At 45.2% G+C, this 25431-nt stretch overlaps 1 protein-coding gene across 9 annotated transcripts in view; it reads left to right on the top strand.

Annotated features, from left to right (window-relative positions):
* Positions 1 to 25431, top strand: part of Gramd1b (GRAM domain containing 1B) — a 183186-nt gene that overhangs the window by 81353 nt on the left and 76402 nt on the right. For 2 of the 9 annotated variants that reach the window (XM_045145820.1, XM_045145822.1), the window contains exon 1: positions 13483 to 13830. The exons of the other annotated variants lie outside the window; for them this stretch is intronic. In XM_045145820.1, the coding sequence (XP_045001755.1) occupies positions 13808 to 13830 (23 nt within the window). In that variant the 5' untranslated portion in view covers positions 13483 to 13807. Of the gene's footprint in view, positions 1 to 13482; positions 13831 to 25431 lie in introns of those variants that run through there. 9 annotated transcript variants of the gene reach the window in all.

The raw sequence follows: 25431 nt of genomic DNA, 5'->3' as shown, positions 1-25431 counted from the left end.
AGATAGAGGGAGAGAGAGAGAATGGGCGCGCCAAGGCTTCCAGCCTCTGCAAACGAACTCCAGACGCGTGCGCCCCCTTGTGCATCTGGCTAACGTGGGACCTGGGGAACCGAGCCTCGAACCGGGGTCCTTAGGCTTCACAGGCAAGTGCTTAACCGCTAAGCCATCTCTCCAGCCCTCAAACATTTTTTTTTTTATCTCAACCTTGAGAAAAAAAGCTGAGACTGGAAGAATTTGCTAATCCTTTTTTCAGTGAATGCTTATTCAGTGCCATTTTTATGCCAGCAGAGAGCCATGCCTGGAGGTATTAGAGATGGATTGCACGTGCTCACCACAAGCAAGTGCTCACAGGTTCTTGGGAGAGGCAGCAGGTAAACAAACTTCGGCAGCACTAGGCAAGAGGGTGGCAAAAGAAGTGCCTGTCACCAGGGGCACACAGAAGAAGCAAGCTGAGCCAGGCAGGCCGTGAGGGGTCTTGTCAGAGGCCCTGGTGTGAGTTCTCCAGTCATCAGGGAGACCCAAGAGGGAGAAGTTGGCTGTGATTCTGGAGCTGGACTTGACGTCATTCAGATGCAAGCATGTTCACCTTCTGGTTCTGTGAACTGGAGCTGCTTACATCGGCCACAGTGGCCTCTCCTGGTCTGTTTGTTATTCGTCGTCCTTGAGGGTGTCATCAGCACCACAGAGCCACCCCAAGTCCATGAGTAGCTCAGGTGCGATGGACACTCACCCAGTGACAGCTGCTTGGGTTGAGGACTCCTGTGCAGGAGAGGGAGACAACAAGAGAGCTGCTCCATGACTGGAGTTTAGAAGGCACGGCAGAAGGCGAAATGAGAACTAGAAGCACAGAACAGAAATTCTTGAGTGTCCCACCTGCCACCGAGACCACCTGTATGCTGGGACACCTGCGGTCGGATGGGCCATCAGCTCTGCTCGCTGGTAGACAGACATGCGCCTTTCCTCATATTGCTTCATCGTTGAGGCTTATTTGCTTTGTGGGTTTATTTCTCTTTTTAAAAAGTTATTTATAAGGACCCCAGTTTGAAGCTCGATTCCCCAGGACCCACGTTAGCCAGATGCACAAGGGGGCGCACGCATCTGGAATTCGTCTGCAGTGGCTGGAGGCCCTGGCGCGCCCATTCTCTCTCTCTCTCTCTGTTCTTTCTCTGTCTGTCACTCTCAAATAAATAAATAAAAATAAACCAAAAAAAATTTTTTTAAAGTTATTTACTTATTCAAAAGCAGAGAAAGAGATATATATAGAGAGAAAATGGGTGTGCTAAGGCCTCTTGCCGCTGCAAATGAACTCCAGATGCATGTGCCACTTTGTGCATATGGCTTACATGGAAACTGGAGAATCAAACCCAGGGCATCAGACTTTGTAAACAATTGCTTTTAACTGCTGTACCATATTCCCAGCCCTCTTTTTTTGCTATTTGTTTTTTGTTGTTGTTGTTGTTTCTTTGTTTTGGTATGTTTGTTGTTGTATACATTCCAGGACCCAAAGACATGAAGGGGAGAATAGTATATTTTCTGTTTCAGCTATTTTTAACACACACATACACAAACATACACTCCCTATTGCCCTCTTTTGTCCTCATCCTACTCCTGCTTAAACCCCTTCTTCTCAACTAGTACCCTTGCTTCTTCCATGTATTTTTTTTTTTTTGTGACTCAAAAATTTTATTAGGTTTGCTCACATGAGCATTAATGGGGTCATTAAATGGAGCATGAATGACTTGCCAGTGGCTTCATCAATGGAGGACATAATTCTCCCTCCTCCATCAGACTTTATCTGCCAGTAGCTAGCTCTGTGAGGTGGAACCTCATGAGCCCCTCTCCAATCCATGGTGGGATGTTGATAGGCTCAATCTTGTGCAGGAAATCACAGGACTTTTATTTTAATTAATTAATTCATTAATTTAAGAGAGAGAGAGCAAGAAGCAGAGAGAGAATGGGTAAGCCAAGGCCTCTAGCTATTGCAAATGAACTCCAGACTTGTACAACCTTGTGCATCTGATTTTACTTGGGTACTGGGGAGTTGAACCCATGTCCTTAGGCTCTGCAGGAAAGTGCCTTAAGTGCTGAACCATCTCTCCAGTCCTTATTTTTTTATTTAGTGGTGGCTTTTCTTTTTGTTTGTGTTTTCAAGGTAGGTCTCACTGTAGCCCAGGCTCATCTGGAAATCAAGCTTATAGACTCAGTCTGGCATCAAAGTCAGCACAAACTCTGCCTTTCAAGAGCTGGGATTAAAGGCATGTACTACCATGCCTGGCTTATTTAGTGATTTTTTAATTTTATTTTTATTTTTAATTTTTTTTGGGAGGCAAGCCCAACAGACTGTCCTCACCTTTTTTATGAAAGATAGAAAGAAAGAGAGAGACAGAGAGAATGAATTGGCACACCAGGGCCTTCAGCCACTGTAATCAAACTCCAGACATGTGCACCACCTTCTGCATCTGGCTTTACATGGGTACTAGGGAATTGAACCTGGGTCCTTAAGCTGAACCATCTCTCCAGCCCTATATAGTGTGTTTTTGTTTGTTTGTTTTGAGAGCATCTCGCATCGGAAGCGCAAGCGTTCTCAGAACTTATTATATGAACCTGGCTGGACTGGAACTCACAGCAGTCATACCTCAGCCGCCTGCATGGTAGGGGACCAACCATGAGCCACCATGCCTGACTCATTTTTTTTTTTATGGTTGTTTTCCAGAATCTCCTTGAGGATCAGATGAAATGTTTTATTTTATTTTATTTTTTCCCCTGGCATGTGATGTGTTCTGTGATATTGAGTAAACAAGAAGACAGAAAGGTGAGGATTACAAGAGAGTAATGGCAGGAGAAAATCTCTAAACTATACTTTTGGGGTAGGGACAGGACTTAACTAAAAACGTAGTCTAGGGTAGGTTTGGTAGTGCCATGTATTGAGTTAGTACAGGAGGTCAGGTTCAGGGTCAGGGTCAGGAGACCGAGAGGGAAATGTGAATGTCACAAGGCATCTGGGTGCAGTTGTCTGAGAACCATGAAAATCTGTGGTTGAGGTGAAGGGAGTGGTGACACGTGTTCATATAAACTTGGGTGTTACCAGCAGGTCTCCAAGGCATTGTTAAAATCAAGACTTAGGCACCTCTGTGACTCCGTTGAGACTAAGAGACTGGTGCTCCTCAGAAGGCCACATCTCAGCATACAGCCTCCTGTCATTGGCCTTGAGGCCTACACCATGAGTGAGAGCTTTCTTTTTTCTTTTTAAAAAATATTAATTTTGTTTTTAAGGAGAGAGAGAATGAATAGGCACACTAGGGCCTCTAGCCGCTACAAACCAACTCCAGATGAATGCACCACTTTGTGCATAGGGCTTTACGTGGGTACTGGGGAATCAAAACCCAGGTCATTAGTTTTGCTGGCAAGCGCCTCAACTCCTGAGCCATCTCTCCAGCCTGTGAGAGCTTTCTTCTGGGAGAGACTTGACTTCTGAATTTTCTGGAGGACTTAAAAAAGCTGGTAGGCTGGACAGCATTGCCAGGTAGTTAAAAGGTAACTAAACCGAACTAAAATAGAAAACTACTACTGCCACTGTTTATGTTTAAGGAATACTTGAAAACAAAGTTTAAAAAATGGAAAATTCAATATATTTATCCTTTTGAAACTTACCATAATGCTCTAATTTTTCCCAGTTCACCACAGACCACGTAGAAAATTTGTTGTGGTCTACTCTAGCACCTGGGTGCTTCCAGGGCCCATCACAGGTGGCTGGTGGCTCAGTGTAGAAAGGCACAGGTACATTAATTGATTAACTTTGTTCTCAAGACAAAGAGAAGCTGAACTCTTATGTTATTTGGGATAGGCTGGTCTCGTGTCTTTTGTGACATTAAGAGGATTTATAGCGGGGTGTCAGGACCTTTTGGTGAGTTCCCTATTTCGACCCTTAGCACTGACAAGAAGCTATCCTGATGGTAGAAATGAGAAATTTCCAAATCTAGCTCATTAGATGCAGTTTGCTCCATCCAAACCAACCTGTATGTATTGGCAGCAATAGTAGAAATATGTGCTAAAGGTACTATTTCTGGACCTGCCGTACCAATAGGGAGTTCCTGTCTCAGTCAGGGATGATGATGAATCCTGGATCCCTTTTCTGGCTCAGGCTCTCTTATTCAGACCACACCAATCAAGAACTGATGATTGCAGACAGACTGAATGTAGGTTAGCTGAGAACCTTCACCATCAGTTGTCAGCTGGCAGATTCGCCTGAGAACCATAGACCTGTGTTCTTTTAGAAAGGCAGGCAGCATCCTGATTCCTGTCTTTGAGGATTACTGCTTTGTATTTTGTCATTTTTTTTTCAGGTAAGGTCTCACTCTAGCCCAGGCTAGCCATGTAGTTCCAGGCTCTCCTTAAATTTACGGTGATTCTCACACTTCTGCCTCCTTAGTGCTGGGATTAAAGGTGTAAGCCACCACACTTTCATCTTTGTCATATTTTTAGTGTTCATATTTATTTTTCCTTTTTCTTTTTTAAAAGAATATTTATTTAGTTATATATTAGAGAGAAAGAAAGAAAGAAAGAAAATGGGTGTCAGGGCTTCTAGTTACTGCTAATGAACTCCAGACACATGCACCATTAGGCTTCATAGGCAAGTACCTTAACTGCTAAGCCATCTCTCCAGCCCTGTTTATTTGAGGTCAAGAAGGATATTGAGTATATTATCATGAGTTGCCTGTGTCATGAACAAAGTATACACCCAATAAATACTGACCTAGAAGAAATGTCCTGTATGAAACATACACAATTCTGAGGCTAGTTGTCATACTTGATACAATGTAGATGCTGTATGAATACTTAACTACTGTATTGTTTAGGGCTTAAAGTTATAGACCCTTCACTCCATCATAGTAGGAAAAAACAAAACAAAAAAAAAGTAAAGAAAAAGTATAACCCTGGATCTATAAAGAGAATGGGTAGTTCTTACAGTGTGTAGTGGTGGCTTTGTCGACACTGGCTAGAAATTATCTAGAGTGATTAAAATGCATTGAGTACATAACATACTTGCCATTAAGTCATATGTCACTGACTCCTTACAGCTTGAAGGTTGCTATCTTCCTTGCCTTTAGAATAGGGAAGGAGCTGACCCCTGGGACTTTCATAAGCTTTTTCTAGGAACAAGTGACTTTTCTGTGCTGACCCCTGGAACTTTCATAAGCTTGCTCTAGGAATAAGTGAATTTTCTGCCAACAAGAGAGTCTATTGCTGTATCTTTGGCCATGAGACCTTTACTGTGAAAAGGAGAAACACACAATTCATGGGTCTTTTCAAGGCAATACTCGTGTATGTTAGCTGAAAAGGAGTAACTCCCACATAGTGGGAGGCATGCAGGCAGCAGCTGACTGTAGGTGTAGGGGAGCTTCCTCCCCTGAGAATCAGGGTCTGTGGGCCCCCACTAGTGTGCCTACTGCGCACATTGACCTGGAGTTCCTTCTGCGGGTTGTTACCAATCTGCTGGCCTTGTCCTCTGGCCAGGGAGATGTGTCTCTATCCTGCATTGCAGTTAGAATGCTGAGAGGAGGCCAATACCTTCCTGGCCAGCAGAGTGAGTTTTCTATGAGGTATGTGTCCTGCGTGACTATCAGGCTCTGGCCTCCTAGGGACTGCCCTTCTGTCTGCCAGCGGAAGAAGTCTTGTGAGCCAGAATACACGGATGAGCTGTATAGACACACACAGATAAACCAACTCTGAGGTGGAAATGTGAGCCTTCTGGAAGTCGGAGTGATTTTGGAGGTGAACAGACAGTTTGATGAAGACAGGAGTTTTGTTTTGAGATTTCTACTAACAGAGACAAGAAAACTCTTATCTCTGGCAAACCAAAGTTTTCTTGGAAGGGGAATATCAAGCTGGGTGTTGTGGCTTATGCCTGTCATCTTGGCACTCAGATGGCTGAGGCAGGAGGATCACCCTGAGCTTTAGGCCAGCCTAGTCTACATAGTGGGATGAACCCTACCTCAAAGAAGTTTTTTTTTAAGGTCTGGGCTGGAGAGATGGCTTAGCAGTTAACGTGTGTGCCTGTGAAGCCTAGGGACCCATTTTCACTCTCCAGGTCCCACGTACGCCAGACACACAAGGTGATGCAGGCACGCAAGGTCACAGATGTATACAAGGTGGTGCACACGTCTGGAGTTTGGTTGCAGTGGCTGGAGGCCCTGATACACCAATTCTGTTCCCCTCTCCCCTCATAAAAACTGGATGTCTGGGGAAGATAGCTCAGTCAGTAAAGTGCTTGCTTCCTAAGAATGAGAACCTGAGTTCCATTTTCAGAACCCATGTAAGAAAAGCCAGGCATGGTGGCTCACACTTTGTAATCCCAGTGCTAAGGAGGTAGACACAGGTGGGTCCCTGGTCAGCCAGCTAGTCTAGCCTATTTGGCAAGTTCCAACCCAGTGAGAGACTCTGTCTCAAGGAAAAAAGTGGACTGTGCCTAGGGAACGACACATGAGGTTGTCTTCATGTTCGTGCTCACATACGTTACCCTGTACACATATGAACATGCATGAGCATGCACGCATGAACAGGAACTTTGATGGAGGAGGAATCTTAGCTGGGTTCTCTTAACATGAGTTTGGGAAATAACTCATGTGCCAGCTGGCCAAGAGGGAGAAGAGTCTTGAGGTCTTGAGTATATGCTTTACCTTTTAGCGTTTCCTGTTTTTACCAATTCTGGCATTCCTTGAATTTGCTCTGGGAACTGCTTTTAGGAAGCCCTGCTACCCATCCACCAGTGTTCAAGCCTTTAGGTACAATGATGTGTTTTCATGATACATAGATTAGATCATCCTTGGGTTACTTGTAGCCAGTGCAACGAGAGCACTTCATAGTTATTACAGAAAAGAGCCTGTGGCTGCTCAGTGCCAAGGCAGTTTTCCCCTGAACACTCTGTATCCAGAGTTAGTGGGACCCATGTATACAGTACCTATGGATACAGAAGTCTTCGTACCACTTCATCCAAGAGCTAGTACTGGCTGGCTAGGAAGGAAACTAGACATCCTTGATCCCAGTTTCTTCTTCTACCAGATGTGTTTTAGCACCGTCCTGCATCACTGTGGGGGTCACAGGATGTCACTTGTGCTTTGCCACATTGTCGAGTGGTGTGCCACCCATCCTGAGCAGTCCCAGCAGCCTCAGCCCTGATGCCTTTCCTTTCCTGGGGGCAGGATGGAACTGAATGGAGTTCGGGTTTGGCTTTGTTCATGCTATTGTCGCCTGAAGGAACATTCTGGATTAACAGATTATAAGGAGTGTGGAGTGATTCTGTCTTCTTTTAAACTTCAGGGACCTTGGTGAATCCCTGGGGTAGCAGAGGCAGAGGGAAAATCTCCGGAGACGGACACCCCTGCTACTCTGCCCTAAGCCCGTGTGGCTCTAGCAGCCTTCTGTGCAGCTCACTTTTCCTGGAACTGGATGTGGGCCCGCAGGGCGACGGTGCACTCAAGGGTACAGGAATAGGAGAGGAGGGGCTGTGCAGAAGGCTCCAAGCTGGGCGCTGACACAGATGAACAGACCAGAAGGCAAGGCCAATGCCTACAGCCCACACTGTCACCCCAGAGCCAGTGACTAATAGTGGCAGAGGGTGGGGAACCCAGAGTGCTGAGGGAGGACTACAGGGAAGGAGGAGGAGGGGAGGGTTAAGGAAGCAGTGCGGAGCACCTGATCAGTGCAGCCCTGGCCATCTGCCGGCCCCTCACACAGCTTCTATTGACTACAATTTGGAGTTTGGAAAAGGATTCTGGCTAGGGCACGATGAGGAGGCTTGTTGTTGAAATGGAGTGTTGTGGAAGTTGCACCCTCCCCCGCTGCTCCTCGCTCACTTGCTTCCTGACCTCCACAATGCTCCTTAAAAATAACACTCCCAGCGCCTGATGACTCTCCTGCCTGAGCTTGGAGCTTTGATTCCCCAGCTTGTGACTGCAGCACCGCTCTGCCCCAGTTTTGTCAGCAGCTAGAGGCATGCAGCTCCACTCACTGCTGCAGCTCGCTTGGCTGCCTCAGAAGGAAAAGCAGAGGGACTGTGGCCAGAGTCCAAGAACTCGAGATACAAGGAGAGCCTCAGGGATCTGGCCATCCATTTTCTGCTCCATATGTAGAGGCATGGAGTGATTTACCAAGGTCATGAAGAGGCCTGAGCCTTGCTGGTAGGAGGAGCGTGGGTGGGAAGGTACAAGTCAGGTACTGAATTTACTCTTGAGTAGTTGGCCAAGTCTTTGGATGCATACCTGACTCTTGGCTACACAGTTCCTTAGTTTGGCAGGGGTCATGAGTGTTTGGAAATGGTCACCAGCAGCCTGCTGTAGTGAAATGATCACTTCTGTGACTATTTCAGTCCCTAATTGAGGCAAGGTCATTGCTTTTGTTGCATTAGAGAAGGAGTAGCCCTTGGGTAGGTAAACTCTTAAGGCCTAAGGGGAAAAAAAGGCAGAAAAAAGTCAAGACCATTGAAATCAACCTTCATCCCAAACCAAGTAATGTTTGAAAGAAATCATTATTGTAAAAAGCTTGGAGTAATATAAACCAACTTTATATTAACTAAACCAATATCCATGAGCTATATCCCATGCATCAGAATTCATAGAGTTTAAAAAAAAATGTTTATTTTTTGTTTATTTATTTGAGAGCGACAGACAGAAAGAGAAAGAGGCGGGGAGAGAGAGAGAGGGGGGAGAATAGGTGCACCAGGGCCTCCAGCCACTGCCAACGAAGTCCAGATGCCTGCTCCCCCTTGTGCATCTGGCTAACGTGGGTCCTGGGGAATTGATCCTCGAGCCAGGGTCCTTAAGCTTCACAGGCAAGCGCTTAACCTCTAAGCCATCGTTTAACCACTAAGCCATCTCTCCAGCCCAGAATACATAGAGTTTTTGAAATGCATATAACATAAAACATTGCCGTGGTTAGACACCCTCACCCTTTATGCTCAAGTGTGTTGTGACTATTCTGTTATATACTAAAAGTGTTTTTGAAGCATTGGGCAGATACAAAATAATATTTGTATGATTTAAACATAAAAATGACATTTACTGAAAGTCCCTTAGTCATTGCCATATCTTATTTAGAAGAAAAGGCAAAATATAAAGTATGTATAAAGTACAAAGAAAAGAGAAACAAAAATCAGACATCTAACTTGTCTCAGTAACACCATTCTCTTGACTGACTTTCTGAAACATTGTTGTTTTCTTCGTTGTTTCTTCCATTGTTCAGTGTCAGGGTTTAGGATTACCCTTTCTATTGTATGAATATGGAATGTATGCACTAATTACCCATATGGGTTTGGAAGAATATATAATCTTCATTGGCTCCTTTTCTGTGCTCAACATTGTGCTTCTGAAATTTATCAACTCTGTTGAATATAATGGCATATATATATATATATATATATATATATATATATATTTTTTTTTTTTTTTTTTTGAAGTAGGTTCTCTCTGTAGTCCCAGGCTGGTCTCAGACTCACAGTGATCCTCCTACCTCTGTCGCCCAAGAGCTGGGATTAAAGGTGTGAGCCACCACACCCACCTGGCATGGAATATTTTATATATTTTCAGTGCTGTATGCTATTTTACTTAAAGATATACTACAATGTATTTGTCCTTTCACACACATTTGTTTAGCCAAGAATTTAAGTGCATACCTTAGGAGGTCAAAGAAGGAGGATCATCAAGAGTTTAAGGTCAGTCTGGGGCTTCAGAGTGAGTTACAGGTCAGCCTGGGCTGGAGTGACACCCTGTCTGAAAAATTTAATATATATATATGTGTGTGTGTGTGTGTATACATACATACATGTATACACATACATACACACATATATATTTGTTTTATATATATATATATAGAATAAGGTTTTCAGGCTACATTCTGCTATAGAATAAGGTTTTCCTTATTCTATAGAGAACTGTCTAAAGTTTCTTATGTGTGTAATAATGTAAGTTGCTTTCAACAATGGAGAGGAATAGTCCACAGTATTGGGAGAGTTGCTTGTTTAACTTTTCTCCCTAATTAGGTTGTTGAATCAATATCTACTTCTACTAGCTCTTTGACACTTGATATCCTATGACTTTAAAAAATTTTTCCCAAATGGGACTGAAATAGCATCTTCCTGGTGTTCCAAAATTGTATCTTCCTGAGGTGGGCTTATAAGGAATTTTTAATAAACTTTAACATTTCCTTTCTTAACATATTTTGCAAATTTATCCTTCCTACAAAAATCTTTGTTGTTTTTCTTTTTGAATAATCAGAAGTTGTTAGTTTTTTTTACTGCAATTAACTTCATCACTCTTTGCTTTTGTGAATATTTAGGACATTCTTCAGGCTACATTCTGCTAAGCTGGTTGAGGATCAGTGTGCAAATGACTCCTCAGGGGAAGTTGTGTTTCATCCTTCGTTGTGCACCAAGGTTTAGAACTGGTCTTCTTAGCTGCCAGTTCACCCTTATGGTGAGATGTAGCCAGGAGGGAGGGCTGGTGGGGCCCACTCTCTATAGTGAGGCTTCTAGAATCTCCCTGGGCTCTGTGAGGCCATGAAAGCCCAGGCCCAGGTTCATTGGTTTCTACTGTCACAAAGGGTTTGAACGCTACAGATTAATTTATTCATTATTTATTTTTACTAGTACTCCAGGCATTTCAAAACAACTTTCTTCCTTTTGCTTTCCAGTTTGTGAGGAGTTGGTGGGGGTGGTAAGAGATAACTTATTCTGAAGCTAAATTTGAGTGACTATACTCAGGAAAGCTTTCTGCTTTACATTATCTAGACCATGTGGCTGTATTGCCAAATAGAGAAGTCTTTAGGATCCAGTTTTTGGTAAAACAATTACTGTCCTTCCTGAAATGTGAATAGTAAGGAACCATCAGACTGTGGGGAGGCAGGCAGAGGTCAGAGAACCCCGAAATTCATTCTGCAGCTTAGACCAGCCAGGGAACTGGTGAGGGCTCAGCCTGCTGCCCATGGAACACAAAGCAGGAGAGCACTGGAGACAGGCGTGTTTGTTAGCTCGCAAGGTCTTGGTCTTGGTCATGAATGTACAACAGAGACATATCCCTTCAGAGCCATGCTTACATCATCTATTAGGTTTTTTTCTTTATGGACTGCAAGGATGACATCCATTCCCAGACTTCCGGTAGAAGTCTTCATTTCAGAAGCAAAGAGCAAAGGGAAATTTGAGGCTAATGACTGCTGCCCATCCCACTGGGCTCTCCTTCTCTGGCACTTAAGCCAGCCCTCCGCCATCATGGAGCGCCTGCCGTGACCCAGTCTTCTCATCTATTGCTTAGATTATTTTTATTCTGGAAGCATGTGAGCGAGTGTTTTTAAACCAACATGTCTGGTAGAGGATGTGTGTATATATATATGTATGTGTGCATATATATATATATATGTATGTGTGTGTATACATATATAATTTTAAGTAAACATGCACAGAATTGAGCCTGCATTCAAATCGCAAACTTGCAACTCGCTGGCTCTTTAGAGTTAGGCAAATTGAATGCTGCCTCATTTGTGTTCAGCTGTCTCATCCAAAGGAAGAATCAGCATGGCCCCACCTTAACATGGATGAAAGGCATCCATGCATGTATGCACAATGCTTAGCACAGTGCCTTGCATCACAGGCCCTGACTATACTGATTAGTATTTTCAAGGAAGGTATCTTTAGAGTTTAAAAAATAACTATAGTGTCAAGGTCAAAGAATTTTAATGTGTTTCTGGAGTAATGTTTGGGAAGCTTTGGTCCCATGTTGTATTTCCTGTGGCTGGAACATTTGGTGGGCTAATGGGATCATTTCCTTCTACTCCCAGTACAGTCAGTGACATAGCCTAGAAGCTGGGTGAGAGGACCTGGTGTTCCAGATCAGGAAGGACAGTGTATTTTGTGCATATGGATGCTTCTGTACCTATGCTGAAGATATAGGCTGGGCTGTGGTAAAGGGAGGAAGGAGCCTTAAAACAACTGTGGATGTGTTCAAAAGTCCTGGGTGTGTCTGAGTGTTATTCTGTGCAGAATGCTGTGGATGGAGAGAAACACATGTCCCTGAAAGCCCCCTGTGTCTTAAAGACCAGCTCTGTACTACCCAGGTCCTAGGGAGGATTGCAGGGTTTTAGGTCAGCTACTAAGGTCACTTCAGTTCAATATTTGCTCATAGTACCCCTCCCAGTCACTGAGAGTCTATCTGGGAAGGAGTTGAGATAGCACTCCCTGCCTTTGAGGAGCAGACCCTCTAGAAAGAGGGATGCAGAGGTTAGGCAGTGACAATCAGGGTGACTTTTACCAGCAGGGAGCTGCAGCTCTGTTTTCATTCAGAGCCGCCTTGGTATGCTGGAAAGTCAAGCAGGAAGGATAGGCTGCTCACGCACACAGCCCATGGATAGCTAGCTGTGGAGTGTTTCAGGCCAGTTTCAGGGGAAGCGCTTATTATGGTTCAGCTGAAGGTTGCTATTTTCGTAATTAATCTCCTCTTTGTTCCTTCTCACCCATCCGCATTACTGACCCAGATAGTGGGTAATGTGGGGAAAGCCATTAGAAGTGACCCAGCTAGAGTTGTCCGTGCTCCTGCTTCTCCACCCCGGGGCATTCTGCCCTCCCCACTCTGGGACCTGGAAGCATTGTCCCCCCACCCCAACTTCAGTGAGTCCTGTTGAAGTTCAAAGTCCCAGTTCTTTACTTGGTGCTGTGACTGGTCTAAATCTTGTGGCTCTGTGTTGGTGATGAAATATTCCTTAGCCAGGTTGTTGGAGCCACCTTCAAAGTATTGCAGGCTCCGGGTGACTGAGGGGTGACTTGCTACCCTAGGCTGCTGCTCACTACATGCCCTGGGCAATTTCCCCAGCAGGGGAAGGGAGGTAAGCAGTTCTGTGAGCTGTGCTTGGGAGCTCACAGCCACTGCCTGCTACCCTGTCTGCCTTCCGGAGGACCTAGTGATGGTCTTATTTAAGGTGGTCATATGCATCCTGCCTAGGCTTTCACTGGGGACTTCAGATCTGCTCTGCTGAGGAATCCTGAAGTTGACTAAGACGGGATTTCAGCCTCCCTCCCCTCCTTGTCAGACAGGGGATCTATTAACCCTTTGAAGGCAGCCTGTGAAAATATCCCTGTTCAGGAATTTCTGCCTCTTTCTCTTTCCTTCCTTCCTGGTATCACACTCCCCACGCAGCACCCCCCACCCCTGTTCCAGGCGATCTGTCCCATCTTGGGACAAAACATGTGCTGTGTCTTTAAATGGGCGGAAGTGGCTGGCAGTGCTTTGCTTGGGTACTGCATTGATTAGGAGATTACACGGAGCGGAGCTGCGGGAGCTGCCGCCTGGGGGAGGAGAGGTGCAGGTTCCGCTAGGTCGGTGCTCTGCTCCTCCAGGCCAGCCCTCCTTGGCTTTCCTCCCCGAGGCTGCTCAGGGCCGGTAGGAGGTGAGGGTGGGTGGCTGGCGGCCAGCCCGCCTGTGGACACAACTCCAGGGCTCGCTTAGCTAAGCCTTGCCAGCGTTACCCATCCTCATCATAAAAACTGGCAGTGGCGGCATCAGCCCGGGTGGCTGCTCCAGCCCTGGGCTGGGTTTGCCAAAGCTGCCCTTGGCCCTCGAGCCCAGCTTAGGGCTGGGAGAGGGGACAGTGGGGTGTTCTCTGTCTCTCTCTCTCTGTCCCTCTGTTTCTGTCTCCGTGTTCAAGTCACATTTCATGGAATTCTGTTCTTTTGGGACTTCGTCATCTTTTCCACTATGTCCTGGGACCTCTGGAGCTGTGACAGGGATGCTAAGGACATGGTCAGTGGATTCTCGTGACTGTACTAATGAAAGGATTCAAGCTCTCCTGGTAAGTGGAGGACAGATAAGGAGACTTCCTCTTCCCTCTACCCCCCCCCCAACTACCGCCCCACCCATGTGCTCTGCCAGCACCCCGGGACCTCCCTAGGTCTCCTTGAGATAGGCCTGTCTCACTGGGTGGGCATTAAGGAGCTAAGATGGAGAGTGACTCACTACAAAGTTGGGGTACTCTTTCTGGTTCACCTGGCTTCTGCACTACTGTGGTGTTTCCTCTGTGCATGTTCCCTTGAGGGCAGATGCTTGTGGAAGTTGGTGGGGGGGCTGTGGAGAGAAACTAACAGAAGCCACAAAGAGCCTGGAGGCTCTTTGAGGGGTGGGGGATCTTTTTCCACATCCTTGCGCCTTTATTGAGTGCAAGGGGTGCTGGTTGTGCTTCCCTTCCCACCTTGACTGGCACTCTGGAGCGCCTTTCTCATGTCAGCTCCTTGGGACAACCTCAGCCCCACGGCCTCTGACCTCTGTGAGAAGCTGCCGCCCCCCAGAGTAATGAGGAACCAGGTCCTGTCCTCTATGATGTCTTCTCCCAGACAATGGGAGAGTCACTGGCCCCTGCCTCTAATACAAGCATGTGCCCTGGGATTTGGCAAGTGTCAGCCTCTTGCCAGGCTTCATTTGGGGCATGCAGGGAGCTTCTTGCTTTGGGTATGTGGGGATAATTGTGTTCTAGCTGCAGACGTTGGCAGAATATTTTTACCCTCTGTCTTAAAAATAAAACTCTTGCTATTCCTTTTCTCCTTTGGTCCACTGAGGACTGACTGGGTCCTGGCCGAGAGGGTGAATTGGCTGTTTGGTTGAGGATCTGCAGATTTTGCTGGGAAAACTTTGTCCTCGCAGTGATTTGGTAACCCTGCAGGGCAGCCTGTGTAGCTGCCTTAGAGAACAAGGACTCTCTGGGTTGAGGAAGGAGGAATCTTTCTCTCCTTGAGCAGGATGGAGGTGGGAGGAGGAGAGAGTTGGAGGAGCTCAAGGATGCAGCCAGTCTTCATTGCAGTTTGGCCAGGCAGGCGGGGGAAGGGGGGATAGGGCATCCCTGCGGGTGGCATGTTGATTTTCAGAGTCAGGGATGCGTATCAAACACTTTAGGCATGGAGTCCAATACTAGCTATAGGTCATATCTGGCTTTCCAGAAACCCCTGCCGTAGATCAAACCCTAGCACAGATTATGCAGAGGTCTTGAAAAGATGCTTTGCAGAGAATGAAGAAGAGCTGAGATCTTTAAGCTTAGCTCTTGAGAACTCTGAGCTCCTAGCAGGGTGAGTACCCATGACCACCCAGTCCAGGACTGCTTCTCTGTGAGGGTGGCCATCACTCCTGCAAATGCTGAGTCCTTGTGCTGAAGGCTGTCCTTTGAGTTTGAGAAAGGGAGTACAAACAGTACAGCCGTTCCTGCCCTCACTTCCTTGAGGCTGAATACCATGCTTGTTCCTGCTAGGTTGCTATTACCAGGTTCTCTTGCCACCAGGAATTCCAGGCCCCCATGGTAGCCAAAACCACAGTATACCTCTCAGCGCAGCAAGCCAAAGCCTCCTAAGGAAAGCCCAGACGCCGCCAGGAGGACAGACCCTGGGCTGTCCATCAGTTGTCACTCAGCACCCTTCCTCTGCTGTCAACATTGGGACTGAGGGGTAACCTGGCTGTCATTCTGATGAGACATCACTTTAGAAGCTTCTCAGCTCAGCCTGGGTTGGTCCTTCAGGGACTTGCAGAGATGTTTGCCTTTAAATTTTGCTGTATCTCTTGATGCATTTCAACAAGGAAAGCAGTGCTCAGCTGGGAACCAAAATTGTCTAACCTTGTGTTCAGACAAACAAAATTGGGGGAAAATTTTGTCATTGACCTCTGCTTGGATGCTGTTGGACCCTGTGAACCCCTGTCTTTATTAACTACAGATACACTGGTCCAATGTACCCCCTTTTACCAACCACAGTTTTGGTAGTTTTGGGTTTGAAATTTGGCTGGGCCCCTATGGTATCCAATGTCAGGCATGCCCTACCCTACCAAAGTGACTTGGTGGAAGCAATATGATCACACATTAGCTACCTTGTTCTGGGTAATCCTGTTTGTATATGGAAGAGGATGGGGTTAATGAGCTTTTTAATGCTTGACATCATTTCTAGAAACATGTTTGGGATTCTTACTATGCCATTAAAAATAGTGGTACTTATACTCAGTAACAGAATAGTGCAACTAACATTTACTGAAACTAGCTGTCTCTGTGTCAAGCAGTACATTAAGTACTTTGTATGTATGAGCATGGTGCATACAGTATTGCAATGAAGACACCTCTCTTTACACAGGGTAAGGAGCCTGTGTAGCGCACACACATAAGGATTCAAGATTTTGATTTGCTACAGCATAATTCTCCAGCAAGCCACCTGTTCTTGGTTACCCTTCCATCTCACACTTCCCCTCCGTGGAACACCATGCTCTGTGCTTGCATTTTGTTGCTCTTATCTCTCATTAGGTCACTTTGAATAATGTGTGGAAATGTGTTACCTCATTTGATTCTTACTATGACCCAGTGACTGTTCTTTTCTATAGATAGGGAAACTGAGGTCCAGAGTGGTAGAGTGTTTTGATTAAATTTATGCAACTAGTTCATGGGAAAGCTTGGGTGCAGCTAGTCTCCCATCATCATTCTTTGTGGATGGGGACTACCACAGTAGTAACAAAGTGTGGCACCTATATTTCTAGAGAGGGCTCAAGGTCTATCAGGCCATCCCTTCATTCTCACAGTAGTGATCTTGTTTTCATTATTGTGGTCCTGTGGCTAGACATGGGAATTAAAAACATGTAAAAAAAATCATGACCTTGGCCTTCTAGTGACCATTACTCTCACAAATGAAATGGCAGCCCCCTGCATACACATACACATACATGCACACCCATGCCCGCGTCAGTCACTGTGAAGGGGCAGATACCTGCAATGAACAGCAAATACTTCAGAGACTGACCTCATCTGGCATAGCAGAAGAGCAGTTTCTTGGGGTAAATGACATGTGTGGAGACTTAGATACTTACAGTATTTTGCACAGCACTTCCTCTGTAGGTCATGGCATTTTTAGCTTATCAGAGGTGAGGCTTTTTGACGAAGATGGCCATGATGTCCATGTATGATTGGCAAGTAGCTATTGTGAGATAGAAACACCCACCCCCCAATCCTACTCTTCCTCATTAGGGAAGGAATTAATACCATCTCCAAACCTGATTCAGTGAGGCTGTCTCATCTCAGACGAGTTGGTGAGCAAGGTTAAGGTGGCAGTGGAAAACTCTGAGAGGCGGTACCATGAACAAATCAACAGGACTGTGGCTAAGGCAGAAATGGGGGTCACAAGGCAGACAATTGGACGTCAATTTCCTATGTCCACTTTGCTGTTCCCTGCTCTTTTGGTGATACAAAGATCTTCCTAATTCCTGTAGAGCTTTAGAACTGCAAGCAGAAGTTCCCGTTTTGTGGGGCCACTCCATCTTCAGATTGTTTTGTCCCCCACAGGTTCCTGGGCAGACTGTGTGGCATCTGTCTGGACTCCTTCTCCACATGTTCTTGGTCCTTATACTTGCTGGCTTGGTGGTGCAGTCTCCACATACCCTGGGGCTAGCACAGACCTTCAGGAAAGCCAGTGTGCAGAAGTTAATTTATGAAAAAAGAAAAGGAAAGAAAAGTTACTATCAGTCAAGAGCACATAGTTCTGACACATAGCAGGTGAAGCATTCATGTGGCGAGGTCTCAATCCCCTAGTGAGGGGAGTTTCTTTGGGTGTGGGAGGACAGGCTGGTCACCATGCTGCATTCCCACCTTTGGTTCAGGCTCATGAGTACCCCAAGAGAGAACCTTTTCTCTTGTTTTCTCCCCAGGTGACTGGACACCAGGTGATTGGACAGTGAAGTGACTGGCTTTTGCACTCCTCCACATTTCGCCACCATTATGGTCAGCCGTATTTTATTGTCACCAAGAGGCAATTGTCCATTGTTCTCTTCCTTCAGATCTGTTTATGAATGGGGCTCTGTTTCTCCCCCATCTCTTGTCTAGACCACAACACTATCTTTTGAGGTTCTTTTGGAGAAAAGTTTGCCATGAAGAGGAGGGTGCCCTCCTGTAGAGCCAGGCTTCGCTGCCCTGGGAGGCTTTCCACAAGGGGTATGGCTGAGAGAAGCAGGGAGTCTCTCAGTGGCTGGAGAGCAAACTTGTGAGTGAAGTGAGAATCTTGTAACAACCTTTTGGCCTGCTGTGTGGCTTTGGAAGGTGATTTCTGTTTGCCTTGGGAGTCTGGTTTTCAAAGTGGGATTAAATGGCAACATCAGGCAGATTAGTTGATCTCTCCGGTTCCTTGTTACTAATGGTTTAGAAAAAAGCCACAGTCCTGATAGAGTGGTTGCCATGTGATGTGGACTGTTGGTGAGCTTCATTAGCCAGCAGGGGGTACTGAAAATAAACCTTCGTTGAAGAATATCAAATATTCATTTATAAACATGGCACAGCAGGCAACTCTCCCATGGGTAGTGTGACATTTCCTTTCTTATCTAGGGGGTCGGAGTTCACTTTCCTCATGTTTAGGCCTTTGAGTTCTGGTCATCTAAGATTTAAATCCCTCAGGGTGAGAGACATTTCATGGTGAGAAGCACATTTTTGGGTGCTACAGAGGATAAGACCCTTCTTGCCTGTCACCCAGGTTTCTACCTTGACCAGCACACCTGGCTGGCTTCAGAATGCAGCAATAAACATTATTTGTTTTCTATATGTTATTGCCTTGGTCACCATATTCATTTAAGAAAAAGATGGCTTGCCATCTTAGAATGCACACGTGGGGATAGCAGCAGTGTGACAAATCAGGTAATGAGGACTGGAGTTCTCAAAGGGGCTGGCTTGAAACCATTGCTTCTGGTTACTCTGCGGCTTAGCACCATAAGGTTTGTTGCTGGAAGAGATGACTGGTGTCTCCAGTGAAAGAACTTGAAGATAGGAACATCTCTCCTTGCTGAGCTGTCCACAAGGCTAGGCATTTTGTTCCCCAAGTGACTTGTTAGGATGAAAGGATATGATACACGAGGCATTTGCTAGGTGATGTTAGGTTTGTTTGTTCTTCATGCTCTTCTATGGCTTAAGTGTGTAGAGTGACATTGAATTACACTGAGCAGGGCAGGTTAGGCCATGACAATCACACCAGGTAGCTCCACTCTTCATAAGTTCAGTTTGTGATCACTTCATGTCCCCTCAGTTTCTGGACTACTCTCCTGGGGGGCTTCTGTGCCGTGGCTCAGTGGTACAGGCAGTAGAATCTCATAGCATCTCCTCCACAGTCTTCACAGGAGGGAGGACAGCCCAGCCTTTACACACTTCTCATTGCACCCAGAAGGCCAGATCCAGCCACCTGGCCCTGACAAACTGCAGGGCCGCTGAGGAATGTGGGCTTTTGAACTCAGTAGAGGGCCGGCTAGAAGGACAGGAGCAGTGTTGCTAGGACCTCCATGCCTCCTGTCACCTGCAGCACCAAAGCCTTACCTTGCCATACTGGGGAGACCTCGTGTGACCTTAGTCGGATCACACCGGTTCAGCTTGCTGTGTGCAGTGGTGGTGTTTTACGGTGCTGGGATTGGAAGGCGGGGCCTCTCGCTTGCTGGAGAAGCGCTGTACTGCTTCAGCAGCTCTCTTTAACTCTCATTTCCAGACAGGGCTTTTTTGAGTTGCCCAGGCAGGCCTTGAACTTGTGATCTTCTTGCCTCAGCTGCCTGAGTAGCTGGGATTACAGGCCTGCTCACTAGGCCTGGCATTCTGGGCATTTTTAAATGGTTAAACAAAATGAAGAAAAGGGCAAAATGACAAAAAATTATGACATTCCATCTACTTTAAAATTTTTTTGTACTTTATTTATTTATTTTAGAGATAGTGAGAAATTGGCAGACAGAGAGAATGGGGATGCCAGGCTCTCTAGCCACTGCAAATGAACTCCAGGCACATGCACCACTTTGCATCTGGCTTTATGTGGGTACTGGGGAGTCAAACCTGGCTCCTTTGGCTTTGCAGGCAAGTGCCTTCACCACTAAGTCATCTCTCCAGCCCACCCATCCGTGTGTGTGTAGTATTTTGAGGTAGTGTCTCACTTTAACCCAGGGTGACCTAGACTTAGTCTCAGGCTGGCCTTGAACTCACAGTGATCCTCCTACCTCTGCCTTCTGAGTGCTGGGATTAAAGGTGTGTGCCACCACACCTGGCTCCATCCATCCATTTTTATTAGAGTACATATATTTCCGTTTGTTGAAAGATTTTCTGTGGTGGCTTGTACACTACAGCAGAGTAAAGGAAGAGTGACAGAAACCTGTGTCCTTCTTACTTCAATCATTTACTGCCCACCTTTTACACAAAGTTTGCTGCTCCTACTTTAGATAAATGTAATTCTCAAGGGGAACAAAGTGGCATGTTTTTACTGGATTCTTTTCTAGCTTGCAGCATTATTCTAGACTCTGGAGTAGTAGTAATGATGAGGACAAGGATATTAATAATAATAAATAATGCATAGCAAATTACCCTATTGTGAATATATTTTATCTTATATTTTGTAAAGGGTCTTGTTACTATAAATAATTCATGCTCACCTTAAATTCACTGCATAACTTGTTAGTTTTGAACTGGTGATCCTCTTGCCTCTGTATCCCAAGTGCTGATATTGACAGGGGTGCACCACCATACCAAGCCCGAGTATATTTTAAGTGTTACATATAAACTCACAGCCATTTTCCAAGCTATATACTGTTACTAGTGTATAGGTGAATATCTTAAGGCACAGAGAGGCAGTTCAATGTCCAAGGACACAGAGTTAGGAAATATTTGAGCTGGGGTGGCCTGAATCGAGAGTCCCTGCTTGAGCCGGGGCAGCCTGACTCCTGAGTCCATGTTTGCTCTGCTTTGCTCTGTTCTGTTCTGTAACAGGGTTTCTCTAAGCAGCCTAGGCTTTCCCAGAACTACCGATTCTCTGGCCTCAGTCTCTTTAGTGCTAACTCACCTGGCCTGAGTATGTGTGTTTTAGCTACCAGAGTTCAAGGCAATTGGAAGACAAGTCTCTGAGAAAAACATTGAACAAAGCTTTGGAGTGATTTATAAAGACAACATTTGATACTGTGAATTCTAATTGCCATGGGTATGCAGGAGAAGAGAGGGAAGAAGTAATGTTGAACAAAGGAAACTGAGAAAGGGGCTGGAGAATTGGCCCAGTAGTTAAGGCACTTGCCTGCAAAGCCTAATGACTTGTGTTTGATTCCCCAGTACCCACATAAATCCAGCTACACAAAGTGGCACATGTGTCTAGAGTTTGTTTGCAGTGGCTAGAGGTCCTGGTGAGCCCAATCTCTCTCCGCTTACAAATAAAATAAACAAATAAAATTTTAAAAATCAAAAAAAAGAAAAAAGAAACTGAGAAAGGGTGAATGGAACAGAAGAGATGTGGACTGGTTTTTGAAGAATGGGACCACTGAGACTTTATTTTTTTAAGAAATTGTATGTAGTATGTATGCATATGCATATATGTGTGTGAGTGCACACATATCATGGTACATGTGTGGAGATCAGAGGACACCCCCAGGATGTTGGTCCTCTCTTCACACCTTGCTTGAGACAGGGTCTGTCTGCTGTTGTTTGCTGACTCTGCCTCCTATTGCCTGGTGCCTTGGGATTATAGATGCTAGAAGCATTTTGCGCTCAGCCTTATGTAGGTGCTGGAGATCTGAACTCTGTTAGGCAGGCATACAAAGAAAGCATCTTTCACCACTGAGCCATCTCCCCAATTCCAACCACTGCAATTTCAAAATAAACCAGTAGATTTCTGAGGCTGGGAAAAGGCAAGAACTGGGACATCAAAACCAGAAGGAAGGCCTTGTTGAAGAGGGAGAACTGAACAATCTGGCAGCACAGAGGGGGCTGTGGAGGTGCTGGGTTAGAGGCTTAGGGGGGAAAACAACTGACGTAGAAACACCAGCCGGAGAAGCCTCAGGCCCAGGATGACCACAGTGTATCAGGATGCACTTGTCAGCTCAGTGAGCACGATGCTAGGGGCAAGAGCTGGATGTGTTCATTCTGGCAGAGTATATGAAAAAGCTTTAGAAAAGATAGTAACAGGGCTGGCAAAGGGTTGTGGGGAGATGTGGGGGGTTGTGGGGTCAGCTGTGTTAGAGATATATGAGTACAAGTCGCCAAACACACACACATTGAAATCTCATAAACCCTCCCATAACTCTGTTAGAAAGTTGCTATTTAATTTATGCCATTTCACATAACAAAGCAGAGTCTCCAGTGGATTTAAATGACACATGACGAATGGCGGAACTGGAAGTGAGCTGAAGAAGCTAAGCCCTAGAGCCCGAGACCTCAGCTTCTCCTCTCTGTCCCTTGAGAGAGCCATGAGTGGATATGGCTAGAGTCTGGTACTTTCTTCTTAACCATTTAGTGGAAGCTTCTTAGGGGCCGACCCTCTTTCTGCATGGTGAGACATCTCTTGATCAGTAAGTACTACAGCCATAGCTTCTCTAGAGTGCTAAACCCCTCAGTGATCCAGGGCCTTACTCATATGACTTAGTAGAAGTCACCCCCTTAAGGCTGGGTTGGGAGTTTTACTTATTTATTTATTTATTTTGCATAGAAAAGATGAAGAATAGTTATCAGATATCAGAGGATCCAGTTAAACCTTAGAACTTTATGTATACCTGGGAAGCCATTTTTTTAAGATTGACAATTTTTAAAAATAACAAATGATAACCCCCCTTTAGAACTGAGGACTGAAAAGGTTCATGTTACCAGGCACATCACAGCCACCTTGTGGACGCTAGCTGCTGTCAGGATTGCTACTGTTTGACGTTCCACGTTGTATGGAGAAAACATGGTCTAATCCTTGCCTCCCATTCACTCAGAATTCACTGTTGTCTCCCTACTCTAGATAGCTCTGGAGAACTCTGATCTCCATCTTTCCTGAAGTGGCCTTCTTTGAGCACACGGTCACTCCCAGTCAGCTTCACCCTTACTTTCAAGTGAGCCACCTCCCTGTCAGTCTCATCGTTGGACCGCTTCCATCTTTTGTCTCACACAGACATGGTCACTTAATTACTTCACTGGAGGCTAGAACTTGTTCTGCCACTCACAGAGTTTGACCTTGGCAAGGCACCCTCATCTTGGAAATGATTTGGGATTGTAGCCACAGAATTGATCTCTTTGGGACCCCACTAAGGTTGAGGATTCTTTGTGTGCAAGGCCCATAATCATCTTCCCAAGTTCCTACTGTGTTCTGCTCTACTATCTTTAATTCAGTTGCAATTCTTGAACACCCACTGGATTAGGTGGTAGAGATTAAAAAAAAAATAGTAAGAACTGGCCTTCGCCCTGGAGTTGTGCCTACAGGAGCCAGGGAACCAGCACTAGACCCTCCTTGTAGATAGCATCTGACAGGAAAATCCCACTGGAGGGAGGCAGATGCCTCCTCTGCTGTAGTCCAAATAGATGAGTCTTTCAGTTTAGATCGTCTTGTAGACCCTTTCTCCTGAGCCTGGGAGTGTCCTCAACTTCTTAACCTTCTGAGTGGTCGTAGTTTATGTCAGAATGGGCATTATAACATGCCATGCTCCTTTGCTTTGCCAAGATTTAATTTGACAAACCTAAAAGATGCAAATTTTGGGCAGTGACCCTTTGGCTTTTGAAGGTGATTTGCTTTGCTGTAGCACATAATATCCTACTTCCCTTTCCTGCATTTATTTTGCATCTAATAACTCTGGCTTGTCCAAGAGATTGCTTTTACCCCTCTCATTTCACTTATGAAAGGTCTGTGCTTCATGTTCTTGCCATCTGTAATGTAAGTTAGAAAAATAAGTTTATATCCTGGTGAGGCTCATTAATAATAGGAACCGATAATTGCTTCTCAGCTAGTGACCAACCAGAATAAACCACAGGATTTGTAGCAGTAATGGTAGTATGGAATGCTCCTTCCCCTCCAAAAATCTGCATTTGGAGAGTTTATGTACTGAGGTCTGTTAAATGCCCAGATTGTTGTGTGGTTTTCTTCCTCTCTGCCTTCTTAAGCTTCTAATTCTCCTAAGCACTTTTTAGGCACAGCTAGGACCACTCTTTGGCTGATCAGTGGCTCTAGATGTCATTGTTGCCATCAATGACTAGTCAGCACTATCAGGAAAGGGGCTCTAAATTAAAAGTATGCACTTTTTTTTCCCTATTCTTGGGATTAGCTAAACTCTTGACCTTATTACATGAAAAACAGGTATATAATAGTCTCCCATACAAACCCTCTTCAAGTATATTTTTTTCCCCTGTCTGTTTGCTTTTGGTGACAGGGTCTCGCTCTTGAGTTGTTTGCTTCAAGCTTGTGGTGATCTTGCATTGGCCTGAGTGCTGGGATTACAGGCGTGCCACCATGCCTGTCTCCTTCCAGTCCTTCACACGAGGAACTTCCGTAGCAGTTTTTATTTATTCTTTTCCACTTCTAGTATCTTGGTAGTGTGTCTCTGACTTACCTGTATTCTTTTTCCATAATTTTTGTCATTCCCTTTTTTTTTTTCAAGTCTAGCTTTTTGGGAGAGTAGACAGTATTGAGTGTTGAACCCAAGCTTTGCACATGCTAGGTGAGTGTTCCACCTCCTGAGCTCTACACCTAGCTGCATTGTCTTTATTAATACTTTCTTTAATATCTTCAAAATATTTATTTTTATTTATGAGAGGGAGAGAAAGAATGGGCATGCCAAGACCTTTAGCCACTGCAAATGAACTCCAAATACATGTGCCACCTTGTGTATTTGGCTTGCATGGGATCTGGAAAATCAAACCTGAATCCTTAGGTTTTGCAGGCAAGCACCTTAACTGCCAAGCCATCTTTCCAAAACTTCCTTAGTATCTTGCTTGGAATGTTACAATAACTACCTGATTGATTTTCATTTTTCTAACTGCTTTACTATGATGTGATTTGTATAGAAAAAAATCATTCACTGTGCACAGTCCAGTGATTTTCAGTATTCACAGATATTTGCAAACATTGCTTTAATCAACTTTAGAACATTGCATCCCCTACAGATGAAAGCCCACACCCTTTATCCAGCACCATCTCCATCTCCTGCACCCACCTCACCCTAGAGAGCATGTCTGTCTCTAGATTTACCATTCTTGACTGAGAATGGAGTTGTAGACTTTGTGATTTGCTTATTTACCCAGAATTTTATCTTTAAACTTCATCACTACATATTGCCTTTTCAAGCTGCATTATCTAAGTCTCAGATACATTTTGCACTACAGTGTTGTAGAAGCCAACCCCTTTTATAAAACCTAATATTGGCTCCTTGTTGGTCTCTTCAAGGTCTCCTGTAGCATGATTCTGTCCTGACCATCCAGCCTCACCACTCATAGGGTCCTTCTGGAAACCTCCTCTCTCGTCCACCTGGCATACCATCAGCCCAGACAGTGTCAGTACCATTGTACATAGACTCATGGGAGTCTTTGGTTTTGTTCCTCTGTCTTCAGTTATGGATAAGAAATTAGCTTCATTACCATTTGGGTGAAGAAAAATCTTCCCTGGTTTATCTCAAGTAGGAACTAATCCTTTTCCATTAGAAA

The sequence above is a fragment of the Jaculus jaculus genome, chromosome 3, assembly GCF_020740685.1.
Source record: "Jaculus jaculus isolate mJacJac1 chromosome 3, mJacJac1.mat.Y.cur, whole genome shotgun sequence".
Lineage (NCBI taxonomy): Eukaryota > Metazoa > Chordata > Mammalia > Rodentia > Dipodidae > Jaculus > Jaculus jaculus.
The sequence above is the reverse complement of the archived record's forward strand: the minus strand, read 5'-3'. Positions and strand labels throughout refer to the sequence as shown.